The 12,819-nt window shown below is 46.1% G+C and overlaps 1 protein-coding gene across 7 annotated transcripts in view; it reads left to right on the forward strand.

The window, feature by feature from the left end:
* SUCO (SUN domain containing ossification factor) overlaps positions 1 to 8,994 on the forward strand; it is a 45,621-nt gene extending 36,627 nt beyond the window's left edge. For all 7 annotated transcript variants that reach the window (XM_060276537.2, XM_060276536.2, XM_060276538.2 and 4 more), the window contains 5 exons: positions 3,125 to 3,229; positions 3,822 to 3,976; positions 5,917 to 6,008; positions 6,895 to 6,950; positions 7,162 to 8,994. In XM_060276537.2, coding sequence (XP_060132520.2) covers positions 3,125 to 3,229; positions 3,822 to 3,976; positions 5,917 to 6,008; positions 6,895 to 6,950; positions 7,162 to 7,608 — 855 coding nt within the window. In that variant the 3' untranslated portion in view covers positions 7,609 to 8,994. The remainder of the gene's footprint in view (positions 1 to 3,124; positions 3,230 to 3,821; positions 3,977 to 5,916; positions 6,009 to 6,894; positions 6,951 to 7,161) is intronic.
* The last annotated feature ends 3,825 nt before the right edge of the window (positions 8,995 to 12,819 follow it).

Consider the following 12,819-nt stretch of genomic DNA (forward strand, 5'->3'; position numbering starts at 1 on the left):
GCCGGAGTTCTGCAGCCTGCTTCTAGCGTGCAGGGAGCCAGAGAGCGAGAGGTGGAAAAAAAAAAGTCTCCTCTTGCCCGAGCCCTGCCGCCACCGGGACTCAGAGGAAACTTGCCGACAAAGACGACTGAAGGAGCGAGAAGCACTGTCGCGTGCAAGGAGATAAATACAGGAGATAAAAACTGTAAGGAACCCCTGTTGAGAACTTGGCGCTTTTGAAGCTTCTCTCCTTCTTTCCCTCCTCCCGTTTTTTTAAGGTAGCATTGCCCCAAGGATCGCTTTCCTCCTGCTCCTCCTTGCCCAGCTGATTTGTGGCTGAAGGAGGGGTGATTCTTTAAAAATCTGCCGAGGAAACGATCTTTATGGAGGACAGGGAAGTTTTGTTTATCAAGGCAGCTTTGCCTCAAGGCAGATTTCCTCCTGCTTATCCCTGCCCAGCCACTGGTGTTTGTGGCTGAAGGAGGGGTGATTCCTTAAAAATCTTCCGAGGAAACAGATCTTTATGGAGGAGGACAGGGAAGCTTCTCTCCTCCCCTCCCTCTTCCATTTATTTTAAAAAAACAACCAAGGGCTTTTCCATATGACCTGTTTGTTGGCATTCAAACTCAAAGCTTTTAGTCTTTATCATCCAGACTTCATTGAGCAAGCATTCATTCCAACTTGCTTGTGGAGGGTGTTTGCAGGTTTTTCCATTGACAATTTGTTCATCCCACAGTTCTCAGTGGATTTCAAGTTTCCAAACAACACAAAGTTCCAATAAAAACAACAAAGTGGTTTTGTTGCACTAGGACAACTCAGCTCTTTAATCCACTTTAATTGTGCCAAACTTAAAATTGCAATATGCTCTTGAGTCCCCTGTCCTGAGGTGCCAAAATTTAATCTTTTTAGCCATTTCTGGACACCTAAAAGCAGCCATTTAACATTTTTCTCTATCCCCCCATAACCAGCCAGAAACAACCCCCAGACAATATGGCTGCAAAAAGAAGGAGCTATACAGTTGAGTACAAGAAAGGAATTGTGGAGGACTCCCAGGGCAAGAATCTTACAACTTTCTGCAAGGAGAAGAATTTGGATATCCGAATGGTCCAAAAATGGCGGGCAGAATACGATAACCTCAGTCTACAGGTGGTCATAGGAAATGCTAAGAAGCGTAAGTGTGGTGCAGGTCGGCAACCTTCAGTTCCTGAGCTGGAAGACATGATCAGTGAGTGGATCGCTGAAAGGAGAGCAAAGGCTTTGGTTGTGCGCAGGGCTGATATTCAAGCATTTGCCCTAGCAATGGCATCACAATTTGAAGTATCCCCTGAATTCAAAGCATCACAACACTGGCTGGATGGCTTCCTTCAGCGATATGAACTGTCTCTCAGAAAATCAACAACACTGTTTAGGTTGGAAGATGCTGAAGTTGTTAAGCGAGCACTTGCATTCAAGTCCTTTGTTGATGGCATCGACTTTTCTAAATACCAACTTTGCAACATGATTGCTATGGATGAAACTGCAGTGTTTATGGGTCAAGGAGCCCAAACAACAATTGAACAGAGGGGTGCCTCCTCAATCTACGTTCCCTCCACTGGTCATGAAAGTTCTCGAGTTACCTGTATTTTGGCAATTCGTCTGGATGGAAAGAAAGCCACACCTGTTATCATCGCTAAGGGCAAGAAAGATAAGATTGAACGTGTTTCTGGCATTTATGTTCTGGAATCCGAAAAAGCCGGGTGCACACAAGCAGTTATAAGGAGGTGGCTTGATTTAATGCTGCCACTTGTTACGCGAGGTGGTCAAAGAGGTCTGCTAGTCTGGGATTCAGCCAGCACTCATCATGCAAAAGACATGAAGAAGTTCCTTGCAGAGAGAAGAATAGATCAAATAATGATTCCTGCAGGAATGACTGCCTATCTGCAGACTCTTGATATTGCAATAAACAAGCCATTCAAAGACCATTTGCGTATGGAAATCAACGACTACATTGAAAATAGAATGACAAGAAATCAGCGTGGAAACTTTGTGAAACCTAACCTGCAAGAGGTCGTGAATTGGGTGAAGAATTCATGGGATAAAATCACTGACAGTGTTGTTGCCAATGCACTCCGAGCAGGTTACCTGGATAAGAGGTGCTCATTTACTGAGAGCTCTATCGCTCAACATGAAAGATTGGGGCCAATGGTTCTAAAGGAACTGGAATTGCAAGAAATGAAGGATGGAATTCCGGGTTTGGAGTGTTATGATGATGTTCCAGAAGAAGACGACTTAACTATAATTGAATAAATGTTGATTGTTGTATGCTCCAGAAGAAGATGACTTAATTTTAATTGAATAAATGTAGATTGCTGTACCGTACCATACTGATGCAATAAAAATAAGACATCCCACCGAAAGTAAGCCACCCTGTGTTTTTTTGAGGGAAAAAAGTTATAAGACGGTGTCTTAAAAAAGGGGAAACACGGTAGTACTAAGTCTTTACTTTCAGATAAGTGAATTTTCACATAGCGAGCCTTCAGAAAGTCGGACCTGTGTGTATACGCAAGTTTTAAAAAGTCAACAGTTCATGTTTTTTCTAGATGGATTCCCGTTAGTACCCTTCTGTAATTTTAAATGATGGCTACAGAGTAAAACAGCTTTATTTGGTTTTAGTTTGTAGCTTAGGCCATTTCTTCTGTATCTCCTGTAGTTGATGCTTTCCCCTTCTGCTTAGTGGACTTCTTCTGAAGCAGAATATGCAGGACTGCTGCTTAGCTCGTGAAGCCAAAGAGACACTTTGGGTCAAACTACATTTTCTTTCTGCAGCCTGTAGCAGCATCTTGTGAACTGGAGTGACCTGAGTGCCATAACAACAGAGAAGCTTTCAAACCCCCCACAAAGGTGGGGAATAGAGCTGAGATCTTGAGCATTGTTCTCAGTGCAGAATTTTCCTATGCACCAGACATTTGGTCTGTTAAGCAAAAAATTAAGGGTAATCTAAAGGCTGCCAAGAAGGAACCCCTAGTTTATTTTGTTCACATGTTCTAGGTATTTCTTATTCCCTCATCTTGTTCTTTAAGCCTTGGATTTGTGTCCTCATTAGTATTTAAAACAAGGGCATGCCTTCACTTCACTTCACTTCACTTCTCTTCTCTTCTTTGCCTAGGATTTGAAGCAGACAGAGGCCATCCAGCTGCTACAGGCTCAGCTGACCAACATGACACAGCTAGTCTCCAATCTGTCGCTAACTGTGACTGAGCTAAAAAGAGAGGTAAGTATCTGAATATGGAACAATGTTTTGCCAATGGAATGCTAAACCTAGAACTCCAGCTGTAGATTGTCGTGTAAATAATTCTGTATTTGAGTAAAACAGATTGCCTACAGATAAATGTGAAGTAACTTACCCAGTGCAAAAAGAGTTTGTAAGCTCTCCCCTCCCTGGGTACCGGGATGCTCACAGGGACTCAGGTGGCCTCATGAGAAGATGCTGTGAGAGCATTCCAGGCTCCTGGAGGTGCTGTGCTGGTTCCAGAAGCCCTGGGATGGTCACTCAGGGGTTCAGATCTAAGAGTTTGGGGAAGGTTGGTTGCCTTGAGCACTAAGACCACAAGACTGGACCTCTTGGAGACTGTTGTAAAAATAAAGTAATGCCCAAAGGCCTTAGAATATTGAGTATATTTCCAGATAATGATAAAATTGTGGGGGTGGTAGGCCTTTCTCAGCAATTGCTCTATGGATCTCATACTTTTGTTGATAGAAATGTGGTAGCACTTCATCCAGGCCAGCACATCATGCCATGTTTCAGCCGCTCAGCTACATGTATGTATTTCACATTTAACCCTTTGAAATCTGTCCTTGTTTAGGTTTCTGATCGCCAAAGCTATCTTGTGATTTCCTTGATACTCTGTGCCATCCTGGGTTTGATGCTCTTTCTGCAGCGTTGCAAAAATAAATCAGAGTTAAATTATGATTACTTCTCAAAAGTTCCCAAAAGTAATCACTATCCTAGTCCAAAAAGGTAACGTGTTTCCACTTTACTTTTGATTTTTTAATTGTAAGAAAGAACATGCCTATAAGAGTCTTTCTGTATTTGATGCTGTCAATCTTCTTGGCGCTTCTGCCGCCAGACAGCTTTGGAAACTTCCTCCCTAGGGAAGCCAGACTGGCTCCCTCCTTGTGGTCCTTCCATCAGCAGGTGAACTGGCTGCTGGGAACTGGCTGCTTTTCAGAAAAGGGCTGGTGCCATGCTGTTTTTATTGTAATTATTTTTATGGTTTTAATAGATTTTGTGTCGCTCTTTGTTTATATAGCTTTAATTCTATCAAAGTTTGATTGTTTTTAATGTCGTCCCCCCAAACCTCTCCATTTTCTTTTGGTTTTCATAGACCACAAGGGTACACACAATGTCTGTTTTCAATGCCCAGAATCCTTTCTATGAGTCACTTACATTTGGTGTGAGACCCTGTTTTCATAGACACTGTGAGGTTGAGGAGAAAGAAGGGGCCATGACCTTTCATTCTTTCACTTAGTGTAAGTGCAGAGTTTTTGTCCCTATATTTTTAGCTGCCCTTTTTCTTAGCTGTAAGGTAGGGGCCCCCCATCCCCCACCCAGGCAGGCCCCTACCTCCACTCGGCCTAGTCTGAAAAGCTGAGCCGAGATAGTGTGGAGAGGGCAGGTTTCATCCCTGTGTCTCCCCCCACCCTGTTCCAACCCATTACCTATCCCTGCCCCCTATTCTGCCCCCCTTCTCTCCCCCCTCCCGAAAGGCCCTACCTCCACTCGGCCTAGTCTGGAAAGCCAAGCCTGTGGAGAGGGTAGGTTTCCTAGGTGTAGTACCAGTGTAGCCGTCACTAGAGGGCGCTGTGTTGTAACCTCTCCTGTGCTCCCAGCATGCACTTGCGGGTGATTTGTGAGTTCTGGAAGACATTGTTTTGGGGTTTTTACATGGCACAGGTGTGACATCTGTCTTAGGTAACTTTCTAAGGTCCTTCGGACATTCACATGTGATGTTGTGTCAAAATTTGAGCGCAATCAGTCAAGCGGTTTCGGTGAAAAGTGGACACCCACCCACATGCCCTTTTAACATTTTTATATATATAGATGGGAGACTTGGGCTCTAGGACTTCTGTGTGCACTCTGGCTAAGGGTGACCTTGTAAAGAGAGTGGTGGAGAGGGTGCCTAATTCTTTCTTCCTGGAAGATCATCTCCTGCAGGGATGACCGTACATTCTCTCTGCAAGGGGCAGCCACCACGGCAGCCTTTCAGGACGATACTTCCTTGGAGGAAATTTGCAATGTGGCTACTTGGGCCTCCCAGCATACTTTGCAAAATACGACAACATTGATGTTTTATCTTCTGCAGACACTGCAGATGGATGGAGCAAAGGGTCTGAGTGCCTTAATTCTGCTGGGCCCATCCAGGAAAGGCACTGCTTTTTAGGTGGGCCCAGGAAAAGCACTGCAAGCAGGAAGGCATTGAAGGTTTTCTTCATGTTTGACACCAGTTGCACCTTTAAAAAGAATGTTTTTATTACCCAGAGGTTCCTGGAGGGCTGTCCTTAGTCTGGGGTGGCTCCTCCCAATTGCATATTATGTCCAGCAATGATTATTTGGAAAGGCATGCTTGATAGATATCTCCAATTTAATGGCTAGCTTACCATAAAGCTACAAATATGCCGATGACTATTTAATCCACATCAGTTTTCCCCAGGTCATCTAGAGTTGTGTGCCGTAATGTCTCCTAGAGAATTTGTAAGGTTTTCCCCAGCACTGGAGCTGCTGCATGGAACCTGTGCTCTTGGTAGCTTAAAGAGTTGAAAGGACAGAGTTCTGGTAATTCTCCGGGTTGGAAGCCTTGAAGTTGGGTTTAGGACAAGGAACTCCTAAGGAATGGCTGAAAGAAATGAAATAATTATTTCCCATCTGGATCTGAAGTTCCTATGTATTTTCATCCACAGATGTGTTTCTTCCTATGATGATATGAGTTTGAAACGAAGAACTTCCTTTCCGCTCACCAGGTCTCAGTCTTTTCAGCTGAATAGTAAGGAAGGTAGGAATGGCACAGGTTCAACTATTTGTCTCTGTGTGTATTGTAAAATCTGTACAGTATCAAATACAGAACAATATCCATTTTGTAATGGCGAAAGATCTCGCATTGGTTTAATTAAGAAGCAACTTGGTAAAAGTATGTGCAGTTAAAGCCCTCCCTCCACTAGATTTCATTATTTATACCCCGGCCACTCTGGGCAGTTTCCAACACATATAAAAGCATAGTAAAATATCAAACATTAAAAACCTCCTGATATGGGCTGCCTTCAGATGTCTTCTCAAAGTTGTAAAGTTCTTTATCTCCTTGACATCTGAAGGGGGGGGGGTGTGTTCCACTGGGAGGGCAGCACTACCCAGTCTATTGGCGCATGGATCCTCCCCCCACCGCTTTTGCAATTCTAAATTGCACAACCTCATGCCAATGAGTTCTCTCTAATGCCAATGAGTTCTCATCCACCAAAGCTGATTTAAATTCAGATTCAAAACAAAATAAAAAAAATTCCTTCCAGTAGCAATTAATTAATTAACCCAGTAGCAATTTATTTATTTATTTATTTATTTTGTTTTGTTTTGTTTTGACTATGTCAGACCAACACAGCTACCTACCTGTAACTTAAATTCAGATTGCCCAGGAAAAAGCAGGTAGCAGGAGTTTTCCCTCTGAGATGGAGGAAGACCCCCCTGCCAGGGCTGGGAAGGCAGATTTTGACTTCTGTATCTGGAATAGGAGGAATTTCTTTTCTTGGTCTGTTCAATTCCTCTCAGAGCCCTTTGCTTGACCTTCAAAAATACTTTGGCTCTATTCAACCTTGTAGTAATAAAGGGAGATCAACAGTTCTGTGTGGTGGTGTGTTTGCATAGTCTGATTTTTGTCCCTTACCTTTTAGTGGATGCAGAGGACTTGTACATTGTAGAACCACTGAAGTTTTCCCCAGAAAAAAAGGTACTTTGTAGAAAGGCATTTGTTCTAAACTCTCTGTGTGCGTGCATGTGTGCATTTAAAGTGAATCATGCTTTTTAAAGAAATGGCTAGAGTGTGCTGCTGCTACATTGCACATAAAAGAATTTGCAGAAAGTATTGAAAGTGGACGTGGAAAATCCTGCCTCTGAACTGAGGGCCTTTACTTACCAATTCTGTTTTTCTTTTTTTTTAGAAGAAACGTTGTAAATATAAAAGTGAAAAAATCGAAACTGTCAGGCCAGTAGCAGAACCAGTGCAGCAGGTAGCTAATGGCGAAATAAAAAGCAAGAAGCCCTTTACCAACCAGAGAGACTTCTCTAATATTGGCGATGTGTATCACTCTTCATACAAAGGTCCCCCGTCGGAAGGGAGCTCAGAAACCTCGTCACAGTCTGAGGAGTCCTACTTCTGTGGCATTTCGGCGTGTGCAGGTTTGTGTAACGGACAAATCCAAAAGACAAAAACTGAGAAGAGGGCTCTCAAACGAAGGCGGTCTAAAGCCCCAGAGCAGGAGAAGCTCCTAAAAACTTTAATACAGACTAAGACAGGATCCTTGCCAAGTCTGCACGATATCATCAAAGGAAACAAGGATTTAACTGTGGGAACACTCGGTGTCACAGCTGTTTCTGGGCACCTTTAAAACTAATTGAACTCTTCATAATGGGAGCTTTTTGTACGACAAATCTTGTAGTATTTGGGTTGACAGGTAAGGAGTGGTTGGCTAATTGGAAGACATTTCGAAGGTACATTGGTTCTTTTGCAAATAGATAGGACCGTGGCAGCAACCACCCTTAGTTAATAAGCCTCAACTTTTTCAAGTCTGATTTTCTATGTGGATAACTTTGGGATGTGTGGAGATGGCAGGGTGGGGATTCATTTTATACAGTGTTTTTCACAGTTGCTGATGGTGAGGTCTTGAAACTCATTTTGGGTGGAGCAGAGTTAAAGCATAAATGTTTCCCATATTGCTGTTCCCCTGTTTCTAGCACCTTCCCATATTTATGTGCCTTTTTGTCTATTTATAATACCACTGGAAGGGAGAACTATTTTATTTGTATCTTTAAATCTTCTGGAAATACAACACTACAGTGCTGGGGAAGAAGATGCTGGCTTCCTGTGAGATGAAGTAATGTGACTAGGATACTGTGGAAATGCCGCCGGGGAGACTTTCTCTTTGAGATCCGCTTTGCAAACTCACTTGTGGCTGATACATCTTTGATGGTACAGTATCCCTGCTTAGATGTATTACTAAAACATGTTTTGTAGCCCAATTGACTTGATTAACAGAGATAATTAACATTATGACCTTTAGTTGGCTTCCTGTGTAATAAATTGGGAGGAAAGAACCATTTATGCCAGTTTTGGATAAAATTGGCTATCAGTAGAAATGCACCAGTGAGTTTGTCAAGCTTCACGTTCTATTTTCTGTTTCAAAAAGTATGTTCATAAAGTTTGCTTTTTGTATTGAATGACCTTATGTTCTTTGTGTGTGTGTCAGTATGCGTTTGTACTTTCTCTTGTGAGGTTGTTGTTTTTTTTAAAAAAATGCATATCTGGAATGTGAGTACATGAGAGTGAATGTGATGAAAGGTCCATTTCGAGAGTTTAGAGGTTGTTGTATAAGTTAACTTATTAAGCACTTTTAGTAGAACCTCCTTCGTTTTCTTTTCTTGAAAGAGCTAATGTCTTTTTCCAAATATCATTCTTAATGTGACTTATTTAAAGCCTGTTTTGCAAATTCCATGTTTGAGTACTTTTTTACAGTGATGAACTTAAGTATGCACAGCTAGCCAGTCAAAGAAGTGGATCTGGTTTTGGTTTTGGTTTTGTTTGTTTGTGTGTTTGTTTTTTTAATAACATGGATTAAGAAGTGGGTCCAAACCAGAATGGCAATCATAACGGTGATACTGTTTGCGTGAAGCATACAAAATTGAGGCACTAGAACTTGTAATAAATAACTACAGATTTGTAGTGCCAGTAGAAACTGTGAATTTCCAAATAAATCTGAACACTTGTCTTTAAACTACATTATGTATTTTTCTTTTCACAAATTATTCTGGAGTTGAGCTTCTTCACTGGGTAATCTTTGTTTAAGCCAGCAGTTTCAACCATTCTGTGGATGAGACCTTGTGATGTCCTATCTCCACACCCAGCGATCACCAAGCAGCATTGTAAGAGCTTTGGGGTGGGGAGTGCTCTGATCAGGGTGACTAACCTTTTGGGGCCAAGGGCTACATGGACCCTGTTCAGTCCTCCACAGCGCACAACGGCAACTTGGCTGTGGGGGAAGGAAACTTGCTTGTGGTCAGTTTTATTTTTCTAAAGGATGAATTACAGGCTGGGTTTGTTTGTGTGTCAAACCTTTTGGCATCACAAGATAGAAAGATAGATAGATAGGAAAACATAAACATACATTTTTTAGACTGATGGAACAATTTAAAAACACAAAAGAAAGGAATGGCAAATGAGGGAGATAGACAGGGCCCAAGGGTTACAGGATCTCAGAGGGCTTGGAAAGAATAGGCAATCCTTGCAGAACCATGGTGTCAGAGGGCCTGATGTGGCTACTCTAGAGTAACGACTCCAGCATAGTCTTTTTAGGCTTTTATTAAGTGCTGATTATTTACAGTGGTCAGAACGATCTATATACATGCTTAAGGTGAGGTGTCAGAACCTCCGAATGGCGATTGGCGCGTTTTCTTCCAGCACAAAAGCTTTGGGAGACCCAACCTCTTCCCCCTACGTTTGCGTCGCAATTCGGGAGTTGGGGGGATTGGCCTTCCCCCCGTGCGCCCAACTTCCTGTCCCACCTGAGGCATGGGCTCCACAACCTTGCCTGAGCCTCGGACACCACTTCCTGACTCTCCGCTGGAGGCAGAGCTCTCCTTACTCTCTCCAGCGCTTGGGGATGGGCTGGAACTTAAGATGGGAGGGACTTCCCTGTATCCCTTGTCCCTCACATCCACCCCCCTCCCAGGCTCCTCTCCCCCCCTCCCTAGGGGCTCTCTGCTTGCTGGGGACGAGTGAAACCCCAAGAAGTCTGTGGCATCGGAGCCTGTGGGTGTAAAAATTTCCCCCCAATCCTGCGATCTTTCCCCCTCCCCCTGAGAAGACGGGAATCCCAAAAAGTCTGTGGCGTCAGAGCTGGTGGGAGTAAAAATGTTCTGCCAGTCCTCTCCTGCCTCTGACGTAGTCGACCTCGGTGAAACCCACACCTCTTCTTCCGTATCCTCAAATTCCGCTTCCCATCTCCATGGAGAGCTGCTGCCTGCGATCCCTTCCTCCCCCTCTCCCTCCCTTTCCATGTGCCAGGGCTTGGGCCTGTGGGGGAAAAGGGCGTGGAACTCTTCCACTAAAAATTCCTCTTGTACTTCCGTGGCCGGTATCCACTCATTGTGGGATGGCGGAGTGTCCTCCCATGCCATGAGGTACTCCAGCCCTCTCACCCCTCTCCTTGAATCTAAAATCTCAGTTGCCTCATTGAGTTGCTGGGTCTCTCCCCTTTCCCCTCCTCCCTCTGGAGGCTGATCGCTGTCCCTGAACCTGGTACTTTCTCTGTACGGCGACAGCAGCGATCTATGAAACACTGGGTGCACCCTCATGTCCTCCGGCAGTGCCAGCCTGAAGGCTACCGGATTTACCTGTTGCGTGACCGTGAAGGGGCCCAGCCTCCTGGGCGCCAATTTCTTGCATCGCCCTCTGGTGGGAAGGCCTTCAGAGGATAACCAAACCCTGTCCCCTACCCTGATGACCTCCCCCGGTCGCCTGTGACGATCTGCCCCCTCTTGTACGCTTCCTTTGCCCTCTCCAAGTGTTCTCTGAGCTGCTGGTGCACCGTCTCCAGTTCCTCTGCCCAATCCTCTGCCTGCGGGCCCTCCTCCTCCTCCCCCTCCCTCTCCGGGAAAGATCTGAGGTCGCGCCCGTAGTTGGCCTTAAAGGGCGACACCCCTGTTGAGACGTGCACCGCATTGTTGTAGGCAAATTCTGCCAGTGGCAGGCGATCCACCCAGTCCGTCTGCCTCTGGCTGACGTAGCATCTCAGGTACTGCTGCAGAATGGCGTTGACCCTCTCCGCCTGTCCATTGGTCTGCGGGTGCCGAGCCGTCGACAAGCTGACCTCCACCTGCAGGAGGTTCATGAGCCGCCTCCAGAACCTGGAAACAAATTGGCGGCCTCGGTCCGAAATAACTCTCAAGGGTAACCCATGCAGTCTGAATACGTGGTCAACGAACAGTTTGGCCGTCTCTTCTGCAGAGACCGCCCTGGCACACGGTATAAAGTGGCACATTTTGGACATGAGGTCCACCACCACCAACACCGCTGTCTTGCCCCTTGAAGAAGGCAGGTCTGTGATGAAGTCCATGGACACTACTTCCCACGGCCTGTGCGGTGTGGCTAATGGCTCCAGCAATCCTGCTGGTGCTGCTCTGACCACCTTTGCTCGCTGGCAGGTGTCACAGCCCCTTACATAGTCTCTGACATCCTCCCGCACCCCTGGCCACCAGAAGTGTCTCATGACTAAGTGGGTGGTCTTGTCCCTACCAAAGTGCCCTGCTGTTGGGTTGTCGTGCATCTGCTTGAGGACCTTACCTCTGAGTTGTGTGGTGGGTAGGTACAGGGCTCCCCTGTAAAAAAGCAACCCCCTCCTTTCCTCAAAGTCTCGTGCCTGCTCCCTCCCCCCTCGCAGGTCTTGGAAGATGCGGGTGGCAAACTCATCTGCTGCCGTCAGTGCTGTGAGTTCTGCCTCGCTCACCACTGCTGCTCCACAGGACCATGCCGACGGGGGAAACACGTGTCGGGGCGCCGGTGGTAACTCCTCCTCCATGTACTCTGGCTTACGGGAGAGGGCATCCGCCCTGACGTTCTGCCCCCCCGGTATGTAGTGGATGGAGAAGTTGAAGTGTGAGAAGAACTCTGCCCACCGTATCTGCCGCTGGTTGAGCACCCTGGCTGTTCTCCAGAACTCCAGGTTCTTGTGGTCCGTGCACACCTGGATGGGGTGCTTGGCGCCCACCAGGAAGTGTCTCCAGTGCTGGAACGCAGAATGGATCACGAGAAGCTCCTTGTCAAACACCGTGTAGTTGCGTTCTGGCTGGGTCAGTTTTCTGGAGAAAAAGGCACAGGGTCTCCACTCTCTGTTGGCATCCAGTTGCAGTAAAATGGCCCCCACCGCGCGGTCTGAAGCGTCTGTTTCGATGCGCAGTGGCGCGTGCTGTACCACATGGAACAGGTTCTGGTCGGAGGCGAACACCTTTTTGAGGCCTTCGAACGCTGCTTGCGCCTCTGGTGTCCACCTGAACTTCTGCTTGCCTCTCAGGCAGTCAGTGATGGGAGCCGTAACACGAGAGAAGTTCTTGATGAATTTCCTGTAGAAGTTGGCGAAGCCTAGTAGGCGTTGGGCATCTTTGCGTGTCCTTGGGCTGTGTCAGTCCAGGATGGTTTGCACCTTGTCCTTGTCCATCGCTAGCCCCTTGTCTGACAGCTTGTAGCCCAGGAAGTCCACCTCTTTGGTGTGAAACTTTCACTTCTCCAGCTTCACATACAGGTGGTGCTCCTTCAGGCGCTGCAACACCTCCCTGACATCCTTCACATGCTGCTCGGGGTCATTGGAGTAAATAAGGATGTCATCTAGGAAGACCAAGCAGTTATTGAAGAGGAGGGGCCCCAGGACGTGGTGCATGAAGGCCTGGAAGCATGCTGAGCCCCCTTGCAAACCAAAGGGCATCACCAGATATTCAAAAGAGCCCAGTGGCATGATCATCGTGGTTTTCCACTCATCGCCTTCCCGGATCCTGATCAAGTTGTACGCCCCCCTCAAGTCGAGCTTTGTGAAGATCTTGCCCCTGCGCGC

Source organism: Zootoca vivipara, chromosome 7 (assembly GCF_965207765.1).
Source record: "Zootoca vivipara chromosome 7, rZooViv2.hap1.1, whole genome shotgun sequence".
In the NCBI taxonomy this organism is placed as follows: domain Eukaryota; kingdom Metazoa; phylum Chordata; class Lepidosauria; order Squamata; family Lacertidae; genus Zootoca; species Zootoca vivipara.